The sequence below is a fragment of the Herpailurus yagouaroundi genome, unplaced genomic scaffold (genome assembly GCF_014898765.1).
Source record: "Herpailurus yagouaroundi ecotype Mexico unplaced genomic scaffold, PumYag 141, whole genome shotgun sequence".
Lineage (NCBI taxonomy): Eukaryota > Metazoa > Chordata > Mammalia > Carnivora > Felidae > Herpailurus > Herpailurus yagouaroundi.
The window spans coordinates 74,191,740-74,217,411 of record NW_024412396.1 but is presented as its reverse complement, the minus strand read 5'-3'; the positions used below and the strand labels follow the sequence as shown (position 1 = coordinate 74,217,411).

The window sequence follows — 25,672 nt, the reverse complement described above, 5'->3', positions numbered from 1 at the left end:
GGTTGTACATTGAAAACAGTGACTGCCACCTCTCGTGAGTCTTGGGGTTTTGTGGAATAGTCCAGAATGTTGCATTATGCCCCTGCCAGAGCGAGCATCTCTGCGGTGTGCACTCGAGTGTGCTCTGTGCCACAGTTTGTTCGTAGCGGGTCAGCTCTCTTTCCTCTCCTACGCTCTCCCTTCTGGTGGTAAAATACAACAGATGAGATTTGCTGGGATCGTTTTTTTTTCATTGTACAATGAACGGTACCATGTGGTTCCCCTAGAAGGTACCAGGAGAGGTTGAGGTTTTTGGTGGCTGTTTGAAGTACAGATATCTATTTGGAGTTTTGGGAATGGTTGTTTGGGGGTGATATGTGAAAGAACTAAAAAGCCATAGATAACCTTTCAAGTTCTAGCCCAAGGGTTTTCTTTAGCCTGGCCTTTTGTTTTTTGTTTTTTTTTTTTAAATCAGTCCCCATGTGTCCTATTTCCTGATCTCTGTGCTGATGGGCATTTGCACTGATAGTGGTAACAATTCACTGTCCTTAGGCACCAAGAACCTCGTGGTGCTCTGGCTGTTGTTGCCGTGATCACTGAACCATGGTGACCAAACCTTAATGGTATTTATTAAGCAGCTATTTAAGGAGAAAAACTGCAGAATTCCGTTAATAATATGGAGCTCAGTTAGAAATCCGGAAAACGTCCGATTGCAGGTTTTGGCTGCAGGCTGTTGGCTGTTTTTGGAGACGATTGCAGATGCACGTGTAGTTGCGAGAAATAACACAGAGCCTTGTACATTTTGCCCAATGGAAACGTTTTGCAAAACTAGTAGTGGGGAATTTGAAAGAGAACTGTGTGAAGGTCAGTGTAAAACGTGGATTTAGGCCTGGAGGTGAAAATGAGAACGGCTGTAAGAGATGTGACGCGTGGCGGTCAGGAGTGCACGGTCCCTGGAGCCGAACCGCGGGACTTCTGTCCTGGTGCTGCCTCTCGCTCCGCTCCTGGAACGAAATTACCCGCGGTCTCTGGAAAGGTTTCCTGGGCCGCGGTAACAAATTACCATAAACTGGGGGGCTTAAGACCACAGATATTTTCCTCTCACAGTTGGGGAAGCCAAGTCCAAAGTCAAGGTGTGAGCAGGGCTGTGCTCCCTCCAGAGGCCCCCGGGAGGACCCCTGTCTCTTCCAGCCTCTGGCGTAGTTGGTGTCCCGTGGCTTATGACTGCATCACTCCAGTCCCTGCCTCCCATCTTCCCGGGGCTGTTTCCCTTCTGTGTCCAGATTCCCTTCTCTTAATAAGGACACCAGTCCTTTTCTGTTTAGGCCCCATCTCGTTCGTGTTTGTGACCTCAACTTGACTACATTTGGAAAGACCCCACTTCCAAATAAGGCCACAGTCACAGATTCTGGGTGGACACTACTGATTTGGGGAGGGGGGAGGAGACCCTATTCAGCCCAGCACGCTGTCCACAGAAACCTGGCTCAGTTTTCTCCTCCCTACAACGTGGATAATAAAAGGATGATTATTCTGTTACCTGTGCATGCGTGCATGGAACACGTGAGTGCCGTGTAAAGTGCTTCTGCCCGTTTCTTACCGAGGTCACTGCTAGAGTCCCCACGTGATTAGCAAGGATGGTTATGATGTCCGGGAGCACCGCCTGCACTTCAGAGATGGCCGCCGTTCTGCAAGAATTTTGTCTCGTGTTCCCCCCACCCCACCCCGGGCTACCCTGTGGCTCCACGGAGCCTACTCACCTCCAGTGTACCTGCTGCTTGTGTTCATGACCAGCGGCAGCGGACCTCTGTGTGGCAGCATCTGTCACAGCAGATGCTGAAGGACAGGGGCTAAGGATGAACATCTGCGTAGTTCGTTGAGCGCAGACACAGACTTGCCAACACCTGTCAGATACCAAGCATTTTAAAAAGTAAACCTTTGTTTCCTGGAAAAGCTGTGTCATGTAGTGGAATGCCCCAGTCAGGTTGTTGAATTTTTACGTAGTACCGACTTACTAGAGTAAATTGTTGATTTCCTTTTTTTGAATTTATAGCTAAGCCGTTTACACAGCTGGTCAAGGAGATGCAGCTTCATCGAGAAGACTTCGAAATAATTAAAGTAATCGGAAGAGGTGCTTTCGGTGAGGTAAGATGAACTTCTGTTTTGCTCATTTTGCCTAGAACGGGAGAGCAGCCGCCGCCACCAGGCGTCTGTAGGACCCTGTGCATCGATCTGGGGGACGGGTCGTTGTCACTGTCACTTGGAGAGTAGTTCTTGGTGGGCGGAACCTGCGGGGTACAATTAAGAGGAGAAAAATCAAAGCAAAAGCTGGTGGCCGGTGAGTTACCCTGAATATTGTCTGGACCAAAATTGTCTCTTTGAGACAAAGAAGTTTATTAAAAGTCTACTTGTTAATTGAAAACATCCCGGCAGTCACCTTCTGCAGAATGCGGGGAGGCCACAGCGGCCGCGCCCGTCACCAGCAGCCTGCCCGCCGTCGGTGCTCGAGCTGTGCCTGGGCCCGGCCTGCGCGGCCTCATCCCACCCCCGGCCCGGCCTCTGCAGGGGGCGGCCCGTCCAGGCTCCGCGTGTGCAGCGGGCATCGTGCCCCCGCCGAGGCTCCAGCCGCGGCTCCCCCCACAGACTGGGATCGGTGGGTGTACGCTTAGTACCGAAGAGCCGAGCCTCCTAAGCTTCTGGATGCGCTGACCCCTCCGCTTAAGCTTTCCCCTTAGCTCTGCTGCTGGGGCGTCACGTGTGGGGCCCAGCGGTGACCCGCCCTGTCCCGTCACGCGTGCTCTGCCTGACAGTGACCTGACCTGCCGTGACGAGAAGGTGCTCCAGAATACTCGGGACTTGTGTGCAAGGCGTACGTTTCCTCCCGTGTCCAGGTCTGGTTTTGTTGTTTAGTGAGGAGAAAGAGACCTTTCAAAATTGAAACCCGATTCAGTGCAGCATGTACTTTTGCCGACTGTCTCCCTGGCAGCAGGACCGGGCCCGGGCCCTCGCGGGGATCTGCGGGGACGCCGCACCCCTAGCACCGGGTTGGGGAGGCGCAGGGGTGCCGCGGGGCAGGGGAGGGTCGCTCTCCAGAAGAGGGGGAGACAACGGTGTTGTGCCACAATAGGCTCCGGTGATTTTCACTGCTCTTCTTTGCAAAGAACTTAACTGCACGGCTCGGATTTCTGAGCTTCAGAGAAGGGGCCTGTGTCACCTTTTAAGTTCCTCCCAAACTCAGGAAATCCGTCCTTGCCCAGGCCTTCCCGAAAGTCCTTGGGTTCTCTCCCCTACCTTTGCTCCCTCTCCAGGCTTTCTCGGCCTCCTGTGTAAGTCCCTCCCCCACCCCGGGGCCCCATGGCCTGGGCTCGGATCGCCATCGGGCTCCTCCGGCCACCCGGCCATCCTGCGACCCGTCTGGGTTCCCTGCACGTGCTCGCCAGTCCTCCCCCGCCACAGAAAGAATCTTGGATTCTGTGGCTAAGGTCACTGCCACTGTCTGGTAATGGTGGCGTCACTGCCATTGCCTCCCCGGGGTGTTCTTGCAACCCTGCACCTCATCTACTGTCTTCCACCAGGTTTCTCAGTTGGCCCAGCGATGTTCTTCGTGGCGGTTTGTTTCGGTTCCTCCAGTACTGGATCGGGGCTGGCATCAGGTGTCCCACTGTGTTGTCATGTCCCCAGATCAGTTGTTAATGTTGTGTAAGATCACTTCTGTTGGTTTTCTTTACGGAAACGTCTCATTTTGGAGATGCTTGTAGCATCAGCTCTCTTTGATGCAATTAAGACTGAGTTTTGGGCCAAGAAGTTGTTTCCGGTAAACTAAACAAGATTTTTACAGATTGTTTATTTTATAAGTTGTGCAATTAGAGAAAGCTTGTTCAATATACAGGGGTTTTTGTTTTTACATTAAATTTTACTCCTGCATTTCACTTCTACGTGTTCTTGGTTTGACAGTTGTTTTTCTGTGGACAGATGTATTCTTTTTCCTTCTGGGTATTTTATCAAAGGCACTGGCATATTTTCTGGACATGGCCTGTGCCCAGACAGGCCTCTTCTAAAGAAGTAAGCGTCTAGTAAGAGATCAGAGTGCTCTGTGTCTCATTTTCAGCAAGATCTGGATTGTTCAAAAGTTATCAGCTCTACCGTTTCTTCCAAGTGAGGCCATTTCTGTAGTAAATACTAAGTAGCCTTTTCTCCCCTATTTCACCCCTCTGGTAACCACCAGATTGTTCTCTGCATCGATGAGTCTGCTTCTGTTGTTTTGTTTTTCAGATTCTACATAAAAGGGAAATCATTTGGTATTGGTCTTTGTCTGAACTTACTTCACATAGCATTATACCTTCTAGATCTATCCATGTTATTGCAGATGGTGAGATCTCTTCCTTTTTGCGGCTGCGTAGTATTCCATTGTAGGTATATATGACATCTTCTTTATCCATTCATCAGGCAGTGGACACGTAGGTTATTGCCACATCTTGGCCATTGTAAATAATGCTGCAGTAAACGTAGGGATGCATCTGTCTTTTTGAGTTGGTGCTTTTGTTTTCTTTGGATAAATACCCAGAAGTGAAATTGCCAGATCAGAGGTAGTTATATTTCAGACTTTTTGAGGAACCTCCATACTGTTTTCCACAGTGGCTGCATCAATTTGTATTCCCACCATAGTGCACGAGTCTTTTCTCCAGATCCTTGCAGACACTTATTTTTTTTTTTTGTCTTCTTGATAATGGCATTCTGACAGGTAGGAGGTGTGATACCTTGTGGTTTTGATTTGCATTTCCCTGATGATAAGTGATGTGGAGCATCTTTTCATGTGTCTTGTTGACCATCTGTATGTCTTCTTTGGAGAAATGTCTGCTTAAGTTTTCCGCCTATTTTTAAAATTGGATCATTTGCTTTTTTGATACTGAGTTGTGTGTGTTCATTACCTATTCTCGATATAATCCCTTATGGGATATATCTTTTGCAAATACCTTCTCCCGTTCCATAGGTTACCTTTTGTTTGTTGATGGTCTCCACTCATGTGCAGAAGCTCTTTAGTTTGATGTCCCAGTAGCTTATTTTTGCTTTTGCTTTCCTTGGAGAGAGATCCAGAAAAGTATTGCTAAGACCGACGTCCAAGAGGTTACTGCCTGTGTTTTCTTGTAGGATTTTTACGGTTTCAGGTGTTATATTTTATCTAAATCTTTAATCCACTTTGAGGGTTCTTTTTTGTTTTTGTTTTTGTTTTTGCATGCTGTAAGACAATGGTTCCGTTTCATTCTTTTGCATGTAGCTGTCCAGTTTTCTGAGAACTGTTGAAGAGATGGTCTTTTCCCATTGTATATTCCTGCCTCCTTTGTCCATTAATTGATCTGTGTGTCTGTTTTTGTGCCAGCACCGTACTGTTTTGATCACTACAGCCTTGTAGTAGTGTGAAATCCGGGCACGTGATACCTCCAGCTTTGTTCTTTCTCAAGATTGTTTTGACTCTTTGGGGCCTTTGTGGGTCCATACAAATTTTAGGATTATTTGTTCTAATTCTGTGAAAAATGCCGTTGATATTTTGATAGGGATTACATTATGGTAGATTTTGTTTTTAACACTAACATTTCACCTATTGATTGTAGCTGATTTCTAGGAAGAAATCGACACTTCTAATGTGATGACATCACGTGTGCCCAGATTGCATGTTCTGGGACACGTGGGAGAACTCACCGAACCTTTGTTCGGCATTCTTTGTTCTTTATTCAGAATCGGAGCGAGCTTGGTTAGTGGTTCTAAGACGACAGCTAGTAAACGGCAGCTTAAACAGGTGTGACGAGAAGAGCCACCACCGCGAGCACTGGGGTGGCAGTGAGAGAGATGACCGAAGGAGGTGACTGGAGGACGACTTCCACATGGTGGGCTGCGGGAAGCTGTGTGCTGTGGGAGGGGCCTTTGACCCTCACCAGACTCTGGGGTTCCATCAAGGCATGTTCTTTGTGGACCCCCCGCCCTATCGTCAGGCCCAGGGAAGATAATATTTAATCATAACTGTCTTTATAATCCTTAACGTGCATGCACTTGAGGGTGAGACTCTGCTACTTGTTAGCATATTATTTAAACCTCTCAGCCTCAGGTTCCATATCTATAAAATATGGATATAAAAATAGCCACCGTCGAGGACTGTGGTGAGGGTTACCTGAGAGGGTGCAGGTCAATTAGTGAGCAGAGTTCCTGGCACGGGGAAAGTGCCTGGTGCATGTTAGCTTGTGTGGTTACTTTGACGATGTTACTGTGTGACATGCATCGTTTAGAAAGCAAGGAAGTAAATAATTGTTTATGCCTGCCGTGTGGCTGTCTGCCATTGGCAGCAGAAAGGGACAGCCATACGTAAGTAGCTTATGGTTTTGTGATGGGGACTTAGGCCAGTGAATGATTTTTGCAGGGTAGAATGTGCCGTATGCTGGCACAGGCATCACGTCTGGTATTGGTAAGTGATGTCAGAGCGCGTCTGAGATTTGGCAGGGACTGGGAAATCCAGTAGGACTTCCTGCAAGAGGTGGCATTTGAATTGTACCTTGAAGACCTTGCCTGCCAGCCAACATGCCGAGTGCCCACTATATGCCTAACCCCGTTCGAAGTGCATTTAGGTGTATTCGCTGGTTTGTCCTCATAGCAATCTGGGGCCAGTACTGCTGTTACCCCTTTTCTAGTTGTAGAAACCGAGGCACAAAGAAGAGGATTTGCCCAAGTCCCACTCCAGAGCCCACGCCGGCACTCAGTGCCCCTTGAGAACAGATCGCAGAGGCAAGAGCTGGCATGTCAAGGCCGGCGGTGGGAGGAAGAGGTAGACGTAGCACCAGTGGGGCAGGTGGCAGGAGCGTGGGGACGGAACCCTTGAACACGGGGAGGAAAGGTTGGGAGCAGCGAGTGGATTTTTAAAGTTTTTATGGTGAAAGTCCCAGGCACGTGTCCCAGGCTCGCCCAGGGCGGCCAGCCCCACTGTGCGCCCACCGCCCACCACGGAAGTTTTTGGAACTGAGCAGGGATATGCACGTTGTGGTGTGGCAAATGGCAAGGTTCGATGCTTAGCAGGACGGATCTGCATTTACGTGAAGAACTTGTGTCTCCCCAGCAGCTCGTTTTCCAGGGTTTCATTTCTCCGGGCACTTGAGATGTCACTGTAGTTACGTGACAACGTGTGCTGGCTTTGGTTCCTTCAGCTACGTTTTTGTTAAACTCCTGTTTGTGTTCCAGGTTGCTGTTGTCAAAATGAAGAACACTGAGCGAATTTATGCGATGAAAATCCTCAACAAGTGGGAAATGCTTAAAAGAGCAGAGGTAAGCGTGGAGTAGTAAAGAGTAACAGGAGAAGGGGGTTGTAAGGGGCATGTGCTGGGTCCCCACCACAGTCCTCGCAGAGCTGGGCCTCCCCCCTCCCTCCTTGACAAGAGTGACCTGTGTCTTGTCGCCACCGTCTCCGCCCCTCCCGGTGCGCACGCCTCTCTGCGCTCTCCTGCTCACTCCTCTCTCCTCTCTGCCCCCGCCCGCCCCGCCCCCCCCCCCCCCCCCCCCCCCCGGCCGGCCAAGGGCTGCTCACTTATGTGAGGACCAATCAAAACCTTTGCGGGAACTCTGGGCATTTATCTCAGCTCTGCTTCCCGTGCACCAGGCATTACTGGATCTGGAGCCTGCGTAAGCACAGAGATGTCTGCATATGCCCTCCCAGAGGGAGGACGGAGATCGTAAGCAGAAGTAGGTGGTCACTGCTTGGCAGGTCTAGATGCGCTTTTCCTTACTTTGGTGTCCCTCCCTCTGAGGCCTGTTTCACGGTCCCGACCCTGGCCGCTCCGGCCCCCGATGGAGTCGGTGAGGCTGCTGGGCCAGCCCGAGCTCTTCCTCTGGTCCTACCAGACTCACCCCCGGTCTTCCTTCACCCCCCATCCTCTGTGGTCCTCCACTTTGCATCAGGGAGCCAAGCATCCTTCCTTTCCAAAGCTCTGTCACTTACCCTGTGTCCTCTCGCTGGGCTCCCCTAGGCTGAACGCCCTCAGCGCCACCTCTGCTGCCCCAGCTGTGAAGCAAGCTCACCCGGGACTGAGCGCCCCTGGGATTAGCCACCTCCTCCTCCGGAAACTGCTTCTCTGGTTTCTGGCCTCTCTTGTCGTGTCACTCTGAACCTTTCTTGTAATTTTAGGTGGCCCTTCCTGTGCTCGGTAGCTCTTCCCTGGGATGATGATGCCACTTGGGCAGATACCAGTACAAACGTCTGTTCTGGTCAGATCCCTCCCCTGAGCTCAGGTTGTCGTCAGCTTGGTGGGTGGGCGTTCTCACTCAGTATCCTCAGTGCGTCCTACCTGTCCATCACGGCCTGTTCTCCTTCCCCGTCCCTACCCTCCTCCTTCCCACCGTGGTGCCCAGCACCGGGCCTCTGCCAAATGAATGCAGGCTGGTTAACTGAAGCATCGCTGTGTTTGTGGTCACCTGGGCCTGGGGACTCTGCCTCAGGCGGTACCGCGGTGGCCGTGCCTCGGCCCCAGCAGCCCTTCATGGCACCGTCAGCGCTCTGGGGGTCAAGGGAAATCGCTGGAGTGACTCTTCCGTGGGAACAGGGTAGCTGGTGGTGCATAAGAGTTTGGGGGAGGAATAAGCAGGGAAATAAAGGCTAGTAGCAAATTCATTTAAGTTTATATTTTTAGAGGAGTGATTGGTTGTTCAGCGTCAGCCTCCAGACCGGGTGTGTGTGTGTGTGTGTGTGTGTGTGTGTGTGTGTGTTTAAAAGTCCCAAGGTTGGGGAGAGGTGATTCGCACCTTATAACTAGTTAGTATTTACCCAAATGTCATGGTGAATACATTCTGAAATTATGAAATTTAAATCTGGTTACAGAGATCCTACCTAATTGGCATAGTTAGAAAAGTCCAAGGATGTCTGCTAATTATTACGATTATCCCAGGGTACATGTCATGGGATATACGTGTGTGTGATACACATAAAAACATAATAATATTGATATAAAATGGTTAAAGTAATTTATCATTTTATTCCTAATAAATTAGTTTACTGTGAACACTAAATCTTTGAAAGCATGACGTCACCAAGAGGGGGCAGTGGAAAAGTCGCTAAACTGTGAATTCATAACTTTGTGGGTCGTGCTGTGCTTTCTAGCTCATCTGTTTTGCTCATTAAAAAAGTACTGAAAGTTCTCAAAACAAAACTGCTGAATAATACATATATTTCCTGTCTGTGGGTCATCATGCTGGTGACCCTGAGTTTAAGAATGGCTTTTATTCTAAATGTGGATGGGTCGACCCTTGAGAACGTGGAGCCCCGGCCCTGGGGCTTCCTTGCAGCTGCCCTGCGCCAGGCCCTGTGGGCTGGGGGGCCGCGGGCTGGGGGGCATAGCATTGGTCTCTGCACATTTGGACATCATAAGCTGATTGCTGGTCCATTTGAGTTGTTTTATCTGCTTTTAATTAGTAGAATTGGGGCACATCTACTTCAGTCATTTTTTTTTTTTTTGGAAATAAAAAATTTTTTAAATAAGTTTAGAATAGAAAGCTCATAGGACAAAACAAGTTCCAGAGGTCACTGTGAGTCTCATGAGAGAGCAGGTAGGACTCCCCGGTGCCTTGTGGACCAAGGGCTCCCATCAGTGCCACTGTCATTTTTGTTAAGCTTCGCAAGTTTCAGATCTAGAGGGAGTTAAAATCTTAGGTGATCAACAAAGAGAAAGTTTTATTATGATTATGCCAAAATACCTGGTCACTTTTAAATCTAGGTACCACCTGTGTAATAAAGCTCTTAAAAAAAAAAAATAAACCGTAACAGCCTAAAAGACAGCCTTTTACCTATATGCTGCAGACCATACTTCTTCACAGAATCCTGTTATGACCGTGGCACCAGTTACCGTGATTAAATCACTTTCCAGCGCTCAGCTCAGTAAGCAGGTGTGTGCCCTTTCCTGCCAGCCGTGTGGCTGCTAAACTGTAGGTGTGTGACAGCGAGGGGCAGACGCGGGGCGGCCACGTCCCAGGCTATCGAGAGGAAGCCGGTCTGGTCCAGAGAGGTCGGGCAGTGCTGGGTGGGAGCGGCCCACCCAGGAGAGTGTTGCTGAGATCCACCTGTGAGACGGGCCGACTCTCCTTTGTCGGCTGCAGAGGTGGCGTGTGTGGAAGGGGCAGGGGCCGGGCCGGGCCCGGCCCGAGGAAGTGAGCTCTCCGACGCCTTGGTGCAGGAAAGGCCTGGGGGAGGCGAGGATGCGTGTGGTTCCAGGTGAGTGAGGGAGGCCGAGCTTCCTGCAGCCTGGGAGGCAGGCGACGCGTCTCCAGAGCCTGTCACGGCAGGGACCCCTCTGCTCAGGACCGTACTCCTTGGACAGGCCCAGACCGCCTCTCCCCCTGATTCTTTACAGACTGCTTGTTTCCGAGAAGAGCGCGACGTGCTGGTGAACGGCGACTGCCAGTGGATCACTGCTCTGCACTACGCCTTCCAGGACGAAAACTACCTGGTACGTCTGGGTCTCAGGCGCTTCAGGAGTCTGTCAAACGGCATGTGGGTGAAATTGGTTGATTCCTTTGTGCTGCTACTAAAAAAAGAAAACAAGGCGGTTTGGAATTGACAGTGTGTATATGTGCTCGGAGAGAACGAAGGGGTGGGTTTAAGGTAGTAACTGGGTGGGGTTTTTTAAAGGCAGACAATTCTCATCACGAGATAACCTGATTAGTTTTGTTCCCCGGGTTTATTACATTTAAATAAACTGGGGCTTCAAGACATTTTCCATCTTGGATTATGTTTGAAGAGAGAGGGCCGCGAGGACCCACAGTGGCTCAGCCTTTGGCGCTGAGTGGGTGATCGTGTCACCCACGATGCCTGACGCTGTCCGAGGACACTGCTGGTGTGCAGTCCTCCCCGAACGAGCTGGGCTCGCTGAGGTCTTCTGACGTGGGTTTTGGGGGGACTCTTGTTATCTGTTTCTTCTGACCTAAGTGGGGGCTTTCAGTCTTGACCAGTCAGTCCGCTGTGCGATTGACACGTGTGCCCCGAGGTGAGCGTAGACACCTGTAAAACAGACACAAAACAGCGGCTCACAAGGGAAAAGAAGCCAAACCTTTGCCCTCAGCTGCTCTTAATTCCAGAGTGACCGTGTGACCGAAGGTTTGCCTAAACCTAAAAAGGTCCTCACGTGGAGCTCTGGGTGTGCAGGGCAAGCACCGTCCTTGGAGAAGCTGGTCTCTGCCCGGCTCCTCCTGCCTGCGCAGCCCCAGCGGTGGCCGCAGGGGCTTTGAAGGTCTGCACAGCCTCGGGCCAGGGACCTGAGCTCGATCTCCCTGAGCTCACCCACACTTCTGTGCTCCATTCCTACAGCAAGAGGGACATAGGGTCTCTTTTATTCATCTTACAACCGTCTCTTTCCCACGTCAAAGACATCCGTCAGTTTTGAATGTCCAGAATTAGGTAACATGGTTTGTTACACTGTTTATTTAGAATTTACAACATATATGTTTATGTCTACAGAGGGACCGTTATGTTTATCAAGCAGGGGCGCGTGGGTTAGCTCCGTCTCCCCAGGGACCCCGTGCCTTAGGCCCTGAAGGTTGTCACCACGTTTTAAATGGGGCATCTGGAGCGGGAGGGGACGTAGCCACTTGTCCGAGCGTGTGACGGGAGGTGGTGCTCAGGGCCCTTCCCCAGCAGACCGCCGAGTGCACATCACCCCCGCTCAGAGGCGACCATCTCGGGTCCATTTCCGAGGAGTTCAGGCGCAGATCTGTACAGAAGGAAAACAACATATTTTGTTTAATCTTTCCTGAAGTCAGCGTAGTGTCTTGCAGTCTGAAATGTCTGATAGAAGATGGTCAGTTAGCAATCGCAGCCAAGAAGGCATCTTCTTGAGTGTTTGGAGTTGCACAAATAGAGGTACAGTGAAAATCAAGAAGGAAGGCAGGGGCTCCGGGCTTTCTAGTGTGTGAACCTGGGCCCTGGTACTGGGGTTCGCAGACCCGTGGCTGGCTGCTGTCTCTGCCACCCCTGAGTGGTGCTGTCGGGCAGGTTCCTTCTCTCTGGGACCCCGGCAGTTTCTGCCTTTGTGGGGTGGTGGAGAAGCAGGCCTGGAGAGCGGGGCAGGCCGGGTCAGGCCTCCTTCCTCGTGTGGAGTCATTGGGCTGCCCCGCAGAAGCCATTCTCGTTGTTCCTTCTGTTGGAGGCATCTAAACTTGGCGTGTCCTAAAAATTAAACCTGTTTCTCCAGTGACTAGAAGGGTGTTGCCTTGTTGACTTAGAATCCCTGTGTTTCATGACAGAGGAAATAATTGGTCTGGTTCTTACTCTAAAAGTAAGTTTCTGCCTTATGGCCCCTTAGTTTACTTTCTTACGGATTCCTTACAGGTCTCCAGGAGCCTGTCGATCGTGTTCAGTGCTGCTGTAAAGCATTTTCATTTTTCTGTTTAGAATTCTAGGCCAGCATGGAAACCGTTGAGACTCGGCTAGATGGGTGCTTGACTTACTCCTACCGCTTTCTTAGGGGCCGGAGAACTTCTCCCTCCGCCCCACACGCCCGCCAGCCTGTGGTCTGGCCTCTGCCTCCGCATAGTACTCCCCGGTGCCTGTCACCCTCCTCTCCTTCCGGGACCACGTCCTGGCCTCCCAGCCCCTCTCCTGCCCTGCTCTCGGCCCCCATCCTCCGCGCTGTTGTTCCTGAAATTCGTTCTCCGTCAGATGCCTAACTGAAAGTACGACATATATGGTGCAGGAAGATACTGGGTGGGGAAATCCTGGATGACACAGGAGCAGCTCGGAAGCCAGCGCTCCAGACTGGAAGAGCCAGAGGACTTCCGTGGTAGAACTTCGGCCTTCCGTTGTCAGGCCTCGCGCTGACCGAATATTCTGTTCTCTCCCACCTCTTCCCACCTGTAGTACTTAGTCATGGATTACTACGTGGGTGGTGATTTACTGACCCTGCTCAGTAAATTCGAAGACAAGCTTCCAGAAGATATGGCAAGATTCTACATCGGTGAAATGGTGTTGGCCATCGATTCCATCCATCAGCTTCACTACGTGCACAGGTACGCACCTTTTGTGTTTTATGGGAACGGCATTGAATACGTGAAGATGCCCTTTCGGGGCCCCGAGACTCTGTCGAAGGCTCCAGGCCGTCCAGAGAGGCCACGCGGTTCGCAGACCCTGGGCCGCCCCAGCGCCTGGCACCAGCAGGTCCCAGCGTTACTGTGACGATGAGGATGCTCCAGCGCGGGTCCCCCAGAGCTGCCTTGTCTTTAGATGTTTTGCTGACCTCAGCTCATCCTCCCCGCTGCTGATCCCTCCTCCCTGGGGTGCCCGCCCCCTAGTTCACGGGTTCCCTCACCGTCTGCTGTCTCAGCCACAACACCTTCCCTGGTGCACGGCCCCCATCATGGCACTCACAGAGGAGGACTGGGTTGGGGAGAGGGGCTCAGCACAGCACCTCGAGCGAGAATAACTGGTTCTGTGTGGCCGTGTGCCTCCCGCCCTCCCGGGCGCGCTGAGGGCCCACCCTGCGTCCTGCGCGGGCGCCACCTCTGTGTCTTTCTGCTGCTTAAGACAGCGAGTTCGTCCTGTGGGGGTTGGCTGTTTATTTTAATAGTTGTTATCAAATATGTTCATGGTAACGGTTTTTTCAAGTCAGGTAGCGCTACAGGGCTTAAGAGAAAGCACGCGTCTCCTGCCCTGCCCGATTCCACTGGCCGCAGGTAGCTCGTCGGCTTTTTACACTGTTTCTTGCGGCATTTGCCTCATATTCCTAACTAACCAGCTTCTCTCACCATTTTCTTTTTTGCAGAGGAGGGAGAGTCAGATCACATCTGTTAAGATGCAGTTTACTCTTTCCAGAAGTAGCTCTCTCCCTCAGCCCTCTCCCACACACACTCTCAGACCCCCCTCCCACAGCGTCCCAGTTCCTGAGCGATAACTGTTGGTTAAATCCCTGTCAGGTTCATCGTGGAACACCTGTGTGAGTGTGACCGATGAGCCTGGCGGTTCCCGCATTTCCACTTCCATAAGTCGTTTCCTCTGGGGGTGGCAATGGTCCTGAGTCTTCACTTGCGGGCTTTTCCGTGGCAGCCGTCACTGGTTGCCCCAAACCGGCTAGTCATCCCCTGTGCTGAATTGCCAAGCTCTGCGCACACAGGCGTGTCGGGTAGCATAGGTCTGATTTTTCTTGGAACCGCTGCTCCTCCTTTCCCGCTCCCTTCTGCCCTGGGTGCCTCTGCCAGCATCCTGAGAGTTCTTTCCCCGGAGACGCTCCCGTCCCGTCTCCCCGGATTGGATCCCTTGCTGTCCAAGTGACACATCTTCCTTTCTCGGTCTATTCTTTTGATTTGGTAGCATGGATTGTCTGTAGTTTCTGGATCAAGGTGCCTTGTGAGATCATGTTTTTGAGATCAGTGTCTTAATTCCATCCACATGTGTGACTGAGGGATGATCTAGTAAGAATTTTAGATTGGAAATCACCTTCCTCGGGACTGTGAGGGCATTACCGTCCTCCGTTGGGAGGCTCACGGCCACCGCGATCCCCCTGGCGTCACATCGGGCCCCGCTGCCGCCTCGCCCAGGGCCCGGCCTCTGCTGCCCGTCAGGAGGTTTTCCTGAGCAGACACAGCTCCTGCTGCAAGGGTGGCCACGGCACGGGGTGTCACAAGAACAGCCCTTCAGGTCTCGCCTTGAGTCGTACCTCACTGCTCAGTGGGGAAACTGAGGCGCGGGGGCCACGTGCCCCTGCCCAGGGCACTGCCCTGTGGGTCCAGGTATCACAGAGTAAGCAGAGGGCGCGGCTCCCAAAGAACCTTCACTTCTTTCAGGGCATTTTCTCTTTTTTCGTGGATTCTTTAATGTTGCTGTGCTTGCTTTTCTAACAGTTACTATAGTTGTTTTCAACATTCGATTTTATATTCTGACAGAAATTTGACTAATTCATACCAGAGCTAAATGTCTTTGTATCTGTCACCGATCTCCAGGGAAATTAATCTGGCCACTTTTTCAGTGGTTTATTCTTTCTCTGTTTTCCCTAATTAGAAAAGCTTTTCCCTTATTTTCTTAATTAGCCATGTAGAAGCTTCACTCTGTCATTTGATCTCCAGACATAGTAGAAGAATGAAATGTGTGATTAACCGCCCTCCCCCGTCAACTCAGTATTCAGACTTAGCACTTGAACGACCCAGTCTGAAAACCGAAAGCTTGCATTTTTGCTAGAAAGGCTACAAAGCCAGGTTTGGTAGGAAGTCAGTCCTGCCCCGGCCGCAGGTGGTAGGTTCGCTGTGGGTCGAAGCAGCAGCATTCGACGGGGCCGGAAATGAGTGTGTGTCGTCAGCACAGCAGCCGTGTCCCTGCTGGATTTAAGAAGCAGGACTCAGACCCCGTGCTACAGCTGTGGGGCCTTTTCTGTGGCCGGATGTGGGCCGTGGGGACTCGGGCCGTGCCCACCGCCCTCCGGCCGGGCTGCTGCAGGCAGAGCAGGTGCTCCCTGGCTTTGGCAGCGTGGGAAGCGGTGGGCAGCCGGGACCAGGGAGCAGGGCACACAGGCGGGTACAGCCCCTTCCGGAGCGGTCAGCCCCAGATCACAGCAGAGGCAGAAACGAAGAGTGACAGTCACTTGCCTTCGAGGACATGACGTCCCCAGAGAGAACGGAGAGTGCAGCTCAGAAACAAAGTCAGAACGGTGCAGTTTTAAGAGAAGGAATATCCAGAGAACGAAAACAAAAACTGGAGCAAATAGAAAGCTGCGCGGGAGAGATGCAGGATGAAGCAGAGGGATCTGACGAAGGTAGCCCGGGGCAGGCTGGGTGGCCGCTGTGGTTCTGGAGCGGGTCTGATTTTATCTTTAGGAGGCCCTCCTGTTGTCCCAAGACCAGCTCACTTAGGAAGTGTGTCTTTGCCCCAGTGAGGTGAAATGACATCTTTATCACGCACTCACTCCCCATGACGTTCTGTCCTGTCGTCTTTCTGTCTGTCTGTGCACCAGGGCCGTACCGCTTTAATTCTGGAGGCAGAAGCCGTGTCGGACTAGTTCCCGCATCAGACCCCTTTCTTTCTCTCCAGGGTTTTTCTAGCTGTCCTCACGCATTAATTGATCCATGTGAACTTTAGTATCAGGTTGGCTCCAAGAAACAGGACGTGGGAAAATTTTTAATTTGATGGGCCCATCAGTCTGTAATGCAGTCCCTTTTTTTTTTTTTTTTTTTTTAACTTCTGGAAGGTTCTCTCAGACTGTAGATTCAAATATTATGTTTTATTCTTTTATTCTTTCAATTTCTTTGGGGACTCCAGTTATTTGTATGTGTCGTCTATTTTCATTCCTCTAGATCTTTCCCTCCCTTTCTTCAGTGCCCTTTCATTAGATTTTTACTGGAATTTGTTCTATGGGCATCTTATAATTTAGTCACCATTCCTGATAAGATTTTGACTTCTGTTTCTTCCTTGAGTTAAATCTCTTCATTTCTTCCTGCTTTTGTCTGGTTCTGTTCTTAATTTTTTATTTTTCTGACTCATTGAGGGTTTGCTTTGTTTTTCCTCTTTATTTCGGTTTGGGGTGCTGCGCTAGTTTCTTTTGCTTTGTGGATCTTTCTTTGGGTAAGAATTGTCGTCGTCTTCTCACCTTTGTTTGTGAGATGCGTCCCTGATGTTGGAGTAGCTGAGGTGTGGTGTTCTGTCGTGTGAGCACATACCTGAGCTCCTCTTGGTGAACATCTGCCTTTCCTCCTGAAGTCTGTTCCCTTTTTGTGCCGTCCAGTCACATGAACTTGTTTGACCAGGAAGGAGAGCTTGTGCTTTAAAGGCCGTCCGCCTCCCCAGGGGCCCCACGTTTGCAAGTCCACAGAGCAGCAGGTCGGCCGTGGACCTACCTTCCTGCCATGAACTTGCTGCTGACAGCTAGACAGATGGCTTAGGTCTTCAGCCCCCGGGTCTTTGTCCGCCAGATACAGCGTGGGGTACGTGGGGGGCTGTTGGCCTGCCGTGGTCTTGCTCATCACGTCTGTGCTCAGACACCCTTTGCCCCGTTTTCTGCCGCTTCTGGTTTCTTCCCAGCGCTTATCGTGGGCGTCATACCCTGGTGCTGACTGAGACCACGTGCGTGTTTGTGCGTTCGCACGTTCATTTTCTGCCCTCTCAGCTGGTGGAAGTTTCGTGATGGCAGGGGCTGTGGGGTCTGGTTACTGTCATAGACCTGGGGTCAAGCACAGCACCGGGCACCAAGGAGACACTCAGGAAGCATGGTCAGCTGTGCGGTGGGAACAAGATGGTGTGTCATCGGATTGACTGGGGATTAGCTCATGCACAGGAGTGAGCGGTAGTGGTGGTGACTGCCCCTCCGTACGCATGTGCGAGTAGAGTGCCATGGAGACATTTTCCCAAGATTGCCACAACTGTCCTGAAATGGCATTAGCGTTTCCTCGGCGGGTACACCACTGGTGACAGTCTCTGACCTGCCTAATGTGTGGCGTGGAAATGGTTGACTCACTGATTTGTTTTACTCACAGAGACATTAAACCTGACAATGTCCTTTTGGACGTGAATGGTCACATCCGCCTGGCCGACTTTGGATCCTGTTTGAAGATGAGTGACGATGGAACTGTAGGTATTTCTGTTGGAGATTTTTCATTTGGTTCTGGGTTTTGCTTGTAGTTAGAAGGGACTTAACATTTCAATTTGAGATCCAATTAAGAAACCAAGTTTATGAATGTGAATTAAAAAGATTCACAGTTGGGGGACAGTTTAAATTTTCTAATTAAGTTGAAAACCTCGGTTTTGATGTCCATGTCTCATCAGTAGTACGTGTGCCTTCTAAGTTGGGGGTCGTCCCTTTCCTCACGTGGCGAGGTGGCTGAGCACGCCATTGCCGCAGCAACACGCAGGCCCCCTCGGTCCTTTCTTGAAACGTCTGGTGCGGGCCGGTCAGGCGCTCAGACGTTGACTGTGTTAGCGACTCCTCATTTCTGTGTGCGGGCAGGTAACATCCTGTCAGCCGGGGCTTTTCTCTCTGTGGGTGTTGTCCATCTAGAAACAGGGATCCTTGATACTAGGGTTACTCTCTTCCCACCAAATCAGTTTCTTATTTCCCCAGTCTTGACCACGTGTTGCTTAGTTGAGATTGGTGCTGCCCTCAAATCCAGCCTTCCGACGACAAGCGTGGTGGTCTCGGACTGAGCTCAAGTGTTGGTTCCCTTTCCTGCCCACACGTCCCCTCACCCTTCCCGTGCTGCCACCTCACGCCGGTCTCCCCACTGTCCACTGTACGGTTCCTGCAGCCAGGCAGCCGAGCGGGGAAGTGACTCTGGTCACATGATGGAGGCCGACCTCCCCGCCGTCCAGTCTGACCCGGGTGCTGCTCGTACCCCTTGGCCCCTCCTCAGACATGACCTGAGGGAGAGTCTGTCTGGCCTTCCTGGGCCAGGCCTTCTGTTATGGTTGCTCCCTCAGTCTAATGGACTTTGTTCTCCATGCGCTCCAAGACCAGTCTGGTTCCTCAGCTGACCCGCTGCCCCCTTGTTTTCTCATGACGCTCACTGCCCTCACTGGCCACGGCTTTCTGGAGCGATGGCCCCACGTCAAGCCTGTTCCTGCTAACGTCAGTGGCTGAGGAACTGTCCTTTCCCTTGTAGAGGCCTAAGCCTCCTGGTTCCCCGTCTGGAGAATTCCTGAGTACCCAGCCAGTGCCTGGACTATTTCCAGATGTTCCCACTTGGGAGATGGAAGGGTAGGCCCTGGGGGAGCAGCCTTAGCGTCTGTGGAAACAGACATTCAGTGTCTTGGGCCCCACCCTAGAATTTCTGTTTCACAAGAGCCCGGGTGGCCTGTATGCACACGGAAGTTTGCGAAGGGTTGGCCTGAACACACATGGTTTCTGGACCGCACTTTGGGCAGTGACAGAGGATGTGGGAAATGCCACCCCTTGAGGGACCACTGGGGGCTGTGCTGGGCATGTGGCCAAGGAGAGACCAGGCATGCGAGGCCATCTCACACGTTCTGGAAACTGCCCCACGTTTATTGCTGCAGGAGAGCATTCATTCATTTGCAGTGAATTTTGAATTACTAGGGTTTCTTTTTTTTTTTTTTATTTAAAAAAAAATTTTTTTTTCAACGTTTATTTATTTTTGGGACAGAGAGAGACAGAGCATGAACGGGGGAGGGGCAGAGAGAGAGGGAGACACAGAATGGGAAACAGGCTCCAGGCTCTGAGCCATCAGCCCAGAGCCTGACACGGGGCTCGAACTCCCGGACCGCGAGATCGTGACCTGGCTGAAGTCGGACGCTTAACCGACTGCGCCACCCAGGCGCCCCTGAATTACTAGGGTTTCAAATCATGCTCGTGTGCTAGTTTTATTCCACGATTATTTCATCATTTGCTATCAGTGTTTTAGAGGGAGTATTTGGGAATTTGGAATCGGAGCTGCCCCAGGATTTCCCTCCAACACCCCCTCTCCTTCAAGGTCCAGTCCTCTGTGGCCGTGGGCACTCCTGACTACATCTCGCCGGAGATCCTGCAGGCCATGGAGGACGGCATGGGCAAGTACGGCCCCGAGTGTGACTGGTGGTCTCTGGGCGTCTGCATGTACGAGATGCTGTATGGAGAGACGCCCTTCTACGCAGAGTCCCTCGTGGAGACCTACGGAAAGATCATGAACCACGAAGTAAGATGTCTCATCTCCACGTCCTGTTTGTTTGAGTCCCGAGGCAGGGGCCCAGAGGTGGGAGGGCTGCTGGGAAGCTGTCCGCGTCTTTGGGGAGGAGACGATAGGGTTGGAGCAGGCTGCTGGCCTCCGGACAGGAGCGGAGATTCGCGGGTGGAGTTGGCACAAGCTGCCCGCACGGGAGGTGTGGGCGTGGGGGGAGAGAGCGAGCGTCGAGCCGGAGGGGCGGTGTTCGGGGCAGGGCCCCGGAGAGGCGGGCCTCCGCGGGGCTGTGCCGGGTGTGGCCTCGGGATGGCGGGTGGCGGGGGCCGTTGGGCCCTTCCACCTGTGGGTCTGGATTCATCAGTGTGACCACAGCTGCTCTTCTCGAGTCCGCTTCCCGGAGATTACGTGTCCGGACCAGGCCAGGCGCCTGTGCGTGGCACTCTTCCACCTCCTTGACCCGGCTTCCTTTTCCCTTTCCAGCTGTGCCTTTCCCCCCCTTGACCTTGCCTGCCGTCGGCCTCGCCTTCATTTCTTGTTCGTTTTCCCGTTGCTCTTCCGCTTCCTGTCTTGTCACCTGTTTCCCTTAGTCACATGTGTCCTCATGCCGCTCCCACCCTGTGGCCGTGTGCTCACCGCCTCCTTCCCCAGTCTGTCACCCGCACCCCCCAAGTGAGCTTCTCTCTGCTGACCGGTCCTCAGCCCCATCCTCCAGCAACTCTTCGTGTTGGGGGCCCGTGAACACTAACGTGGTGTGTGGTCTGCCATGTAACTCCCAATCAGGGCAAGCCATGGTTTTTAAAGACGCTTTCCCAGAATAGAGATGATTGTTTTCACTTGGAAGTTAGCTTAGCCTTACCAGAAAAACAGCACAAAAGTGCGTAGCGTAGACGGCGGAAATCACCCCCTCCGCGTCTTGGCGATAAATGCCTTCACGGTACCGAACAGGACTCCGTGGATTCTAAAGAGCCTGCTGGCAAGGAGCACGTGCCCCTGTGGGGCCTGGTCCGGCGCTTCCTGTGCGCCCGCCGGTCTGATCTTCAGTAGCGTTCCTGCCCTCCCTCTTTCTGGATGATAGAGGTGGGGCCTGGGCCTCAGCACTCGGGCCCGCTGCCGTGCTGGGTGTGTGTTTGTGGGGCCGCGTCTGAGTGAATGGCATCACGTCACATACGACCAGGTGTTTCGTCATCCTTCTGTCCAGCGCACGACGCTTTTCTGTACAACAAAATCTTAGGAGTAGACTTGCGCCAGATGCTGGCAGACGCACTGTGGAAGAGCTCCGTGCCAGCCGGTTCCGCCACAGCGTGTGGTCGGCGCCCTTTGCCACTTTGATGGGTGAAAATTTATCGTTAATTTACATGTAACATGGTAACGAGTAACCAGCACGACTAAGGATTTTCTCATTAGAATCAGATGTCGTTAGCTTTGGTTTGCATTTAGCTACCGTGAAATTAGAAAGGACTGTTGACCCTGTTCTGTCTCCCGTAATGTCTGTACATCTTGGGTTTTTCTGAATAAGTTCTCATCTCATGTCCACCGGCCGCTTGCCCCCCAGGAGCGATTTCAGTTTCCGTCCCACGTCACGGATGTGTCTGAAGAAGCCAAAGACCTCATCCAAAGACTCATCTGCAGCAGAGAGCGCCGGCTGGGCCAGAATGGGATAGAAGACTTCAAAAAGCACGCGTTCTTTGAAGGTCTGAATTGGGAAAATATACGAAACCTGGAAGCACCTTATATTCCCGATGTGAGCAGTCCTTCTGACACCTCCAACTTCGACGTGGACGACGACGTGCTGAGAAACACCGTAAGTGTGAACAAGCACCTCCGTCCCCGTGGCGTCCCGGTGGGTCTGAAGCCAGCAGTGGTCTGTTGGAGGGTGTGGATTGTCAGCAGGATCTTAGAGCCGTGTTGGTTCTTTTTAAAAGTCTGGCGTTGTGTTTCCAGAAAATACACCTTTTATTCCAGCCTTCAGCTTGGTAGTAATGTCCCCTTTAAAACACAGAGACCACAGCCACCTCCTTTCATTGTGCTTTGCAGATACTGGGTTTTTACAGATTAAAGGTTCGTGGCAAGCCTGCCCCCAGCAAGTCTTCTGGTGCCATTTTTCCAACACTATTTGCTTACTTCGTCTCCCATGTCACGTGTTGGTGATTGTCACAGTATTCCAAACTTTTTCATTATTACTGCATTTGTTGCAGCGATCTGTGGTCAGTGCTTATGACTTGCTGAAAGCTCAGATGATGGTTAGCATCTCTTAGCAATGTTTCTGTTTAAGTTCATTTATTTATTTTGAGAGAGAGTGTGTGTGTGAGTGCACAAGTTGGGGAGGAGTGGGGAGAGAGAATCCCAGGCTCCGTGCTCTGCGTGGAGCCTGGCGTAGGACCCCATCCCACAACGGTGAGATCATGACGCGGGCTGAAATCAAGAGTCAGATGCTTCACTGACTGAGCCACCCAGGTGCTCCCCTCCTCCCCCCAGTAAACTATTTTGTTTTTAACTTGTTTTAATGTTTATTTATTTTTGAGAGAGAGACACACACACAGACAGAGCACCAGTAGGGGAGGAGCAAAGAGAGAGGGAGACACAGAATCCAAAGCAGACTCCAGGCTCCGAGCTGTCGTCACAGAGCCCAATGCGGGGCTCAAGCTCACGAGCTGTGAGATCATGACCTGAGCTGAAGTTGGATGCTTAACCAGCTGAGCCACTCAGGTGCCCCCTCTGTTTTTAAATTAAGTTAACGAAATTTATTTGTTCAGACATAATGCTGTTGCACACTCAGTAGACTATAGCATAGTGTAAACTTTCACATACACTGGGAAACCAAAAATACACTTGACTCGCTCTGTTGTGATACTTTATTGTGGTGTCTGGAACCACGCCCAAAATTTTTCCGAGGTCCGCCTGTACTCCGCTTGAGTAAAATGGAGTTAAATGGCTCTTCTCCTTTAGACTCACCAGAAACACTTACGCTGTATTTTCATGGCACTCAGCAGTGTCAGAGATGTTACCGTCCTGGAGCTTCACCTCAGCCCTGTCACCACTTGCAGACTTCGAGGCCCTGAGCTGGCGAGGGGCTCGGCCTGCAGCCCCACGGCGGACTTGGAGCCCCTGGGACTCTGGTCCCCCCGCATGAGCACCTAGCGCTCCGGCCGTCACGGTTCTGTGTCTGCACGTGTGTTTCTTTACACGGCCGGGCTTTGGGAGCAACCAAGACTGTGTGTGGCTTCTGAGTCCTCCCACTGACGCCTAACGTCGTGGATCCTCCAGATTGGGCCTTGGCTCTGGGGCCGTCCGGTGCTGGGCTGGTCCCACGGCCTCTGGTGCGTGAGTCGGCACCGTCTTGTCTTTGCTCAGAGGCTCTAAGGTTATTTTGATCTTCTCAAATCTAGCCTTTTAAATCCATACAGGTGACTTGTTTTGGGGATAGAAGAGGTGAGGTTTGACCAAGTAGAAGAAAAGTCTTGATCACTCCCTAGGGAATTTCTCTGACTCAAATAAGAGCTGAACCGTAGACCTCCTGGAGAAAAGACAGAGAAAAGTAGTGTCATCGTGGAAAGGGTTTTCTTAGACTGCAAAGAAACTATTTCTACAATGACATTTCCCAGATAAAGTATAACTTTGGTTTCATGTTTAATAAAGAAGGATTCTGACACTGAAAACCAGAGTCTGTAACACATTAATCTAAAATAAATAAACCTAATCAAAAGTAAATCTAAAATAAACCCATCTACCTTGGGTTCCAAGCCTACCTCTGCCGTTGGCCTCTGTTTCTCCCAGGAGCCTGAGAGCCCCCAGCCTCTGCCTCACAACCCTCCCGGGGCTGCGCCAGCGCCCGCCAGCTCGCCTCTGCTCAGGGCCGACGAGTGTGGCACCAGGGTGCCATCCAAGTGTGGCCTGGGTCATTAACCATCCTCTGAAGCAGTGTGTTTGTTCTCTTAACTGCATCGTGGGCACAGCCAGGACTGAAAATACAAGTCTGCCAGTGCTGTGCCCCCTCGCGGGGACGCTGGGCTCGGTGTCCTAGAAGGCCACGTGATTCTCTCTAGTGCACGCAGTTTCACCCGTTGCTAATGTACTTTCCCTTTGTTCTAACGTGGATTTCATGTTGTTGTATGTGTTCTCATGCAGGAAATATTACCTCCTGGTTCTCACACAGGCTTCTCTGGGCTCCATTTGCCATTCATCGGCTTTACATTTACAACGGAAAGGTGGGTCCAGCTCTGTGGTTCCCCAGGCGGAGGCTTCCCTTGGGCGAGATGGCAGTTGATGGGCGAGCTCCGGGCGGGTGGGTGCTGCATCAGCCCTGGGACAGCCAAGCCCCAGGGAGCTGTGGGCAGGTTTGTCCTTGAAATAGGACACCTGATGAAAACACACAGTGACCTGTAGCAGGGTCGGCCGGCTTCTCCACAAAGGGTGGTCTCTGTCAGGTAGCCGTCTTTTTTTAACAACCCTTTAAATGTGAAACCCATTCTTAGCTCATGGGAGGTGCGGTCAGCTGACTTCTGACTTACAGGCCGTCAGTGTTGTCAGGACTCATTCCGGTAGACTTTCAGGGGCTCCCGGTCAGGCCCAGCTTTCGTTACGGCACCATGCTAGCTTTTGTGAGGATCTTATTGCAGCTCTGTAGCTCCCCCCAGGGGGCTGGAGCACGGTCCCAGACAGGCTGGCAGTCTGGAGAGCCGGGAGGGCTCCAGCCCTGAGCGCCGCGGTGACTGTACCTGTCAGCCTCTGTCTTGAATGGGCCTCTTTGCCAAGTTGTTGCCTGAGGGTTGTACCTGCTTTGAACAGGAAACTGGGCCAGGAGGGGAGGGGAGGGAGGGCAAAATGAAACAGACGGAACCTCGAAGCGCCTGAAGGAGGGCTACGTGGCCTTCTAGCGGCTCATACCTCAGTGGACGGGAACTCCTTCCGGAGAGGACGGTTTCTGCTCAAGCCCGCAGAAACTCTCCTGGTGTAAGGTGCCAGGGCTCAACAGCACTTCAGCCAGAGTGACGGCAGACGCCTCGTAGCCCGCAGGAAGGGGTCTTAGATCTGGGAGGCACGATGACCTCTTAATCCCTCATGCAGAGGTTCTGGATTTTTCTGATCCGTTCCAACTCAGTGGGCACTTGTTAAACCTGCAGGTCCCAGGCCCACCCGCCAAGGCTCCAGTTTGGCGGGTCAGGCCCAGGGCCGCCATCCTGGGACAGACCCTGTGGTGCTGGCACCGCGTTCTCGGGCCACCTTTGAGAAACACTGGCCAGGCCCTTGCATACACGTGTGCCCGGTACCTTTGCTGCACTCCGGGCGGCAGGACTCGGAGAAGGCTCCCTGGCATCGCTGTCGTGTTAAAAGCGGGAGGAACTAAGTAACTGGTGGCCTGGTTCTGAGGGAGAGAACCACTTGGGGTCTCAGTCTGGGTGCGTGCAGGCTGCGGACTGGCTCTGGCGAGTGGCCGTGCCGCCCCGAGTGCTAGCGGCCGTCGAGTCTGCAGGGGAAGGTGAGCCCTGTCCTCAGACTGCTCAGGAAGCCCTCGGCGGCAGGACTGCCCAGGGCCGTCCAGCGAGGGCTTGGCGAGGCCCCCGCGCCCAGCTCCTCACACGATGTCTCCTGTGGCGTTTCTGGGCGCGCGTAAACGATGACGCAGAAAGTACGCTTGCCTCCTTGGCAGAGGCCTTTTCCTTGACCCCTTCTGAGGGCACGGCCTTGTCCGCCATCCCCCCCCCCCCCCCCCCATCATCCCATCACTTGCTGTAAGGAGGTCTTCCTTCTGAATTTTGGCTCCATCCACGACGGTCTGGCCACGGGCCTTCGTCTGCCCGTTCAAAAGACTTCTCTTGGGCCCCAGAGAGTCTCCAGATGCCGAAGAAGTCGCTGTACGCTCCGTGGATCAGAAACCCCGTTGCTTTATTTGCAGCTGCTTTTCTGACCGAGGCTCCCTAAAGAGCATAATGCAGTCCAACACGCTGAGCAAAGACGAGGGTGTGCAGCGGGACCTGGAGAACAGCCTGCAGGTGGAAGCGTACGAGAGGAGGATCCGGAGGCTGGAGCAGGAGAAGCTGGAGCTGAGCAGGAAGCTGCAAGGTGAGCGCCGGTCTCCGCTCGCCCCGTC

At 52.3% G+C, this 25,672-nt stretch overlaps 1 protein-coding gene across 1 annotated transcript in view; it reads left to right on the top strand.

The window, feature by feature from the left end:
* The window catches only part of CDC42BPB (CDC42 binding protein kinase beta), a 105,943-nt gene that overhangs the window by 38,299 nt on the left and 41,972 nt on the right, over positions 1-25,672 (top strand). The window contains exons 2-10 of the mRNA XM_040478448.1: positions 2,030-2,121; positions 7,198-7,281; positions 10,353-10,448; positions 12,854-13,002; positions 17,449-17,542; positions 19,399-19,599; positions 21,137-21,385; positions 23,710-23,789; positions 25,478-25,644. Coding sequence (XP_040334382.1) covers positions 2,030-2,121; positions 7,198-7,281; positions 10,353-10,448; positions 12,854-13,002; positions 17,449-17,542; positions 19,399-19,599; positions 21,137-21,385; positions 23,710-23,789; positions 25,478-25,644 — 1,212 coding nt within the window. The remainder of the gene's footprint in view (positions 1-2,029; positions 2,122-7,197; positions 7,282-10,352; positions 10,449-12,853; positions 13,003-17,448; positions 17,543-19,398; positions 19,600-21,136; positions 21,386-23,709; positions 23,790-25,477; positions 25,645-25,672) is intronic.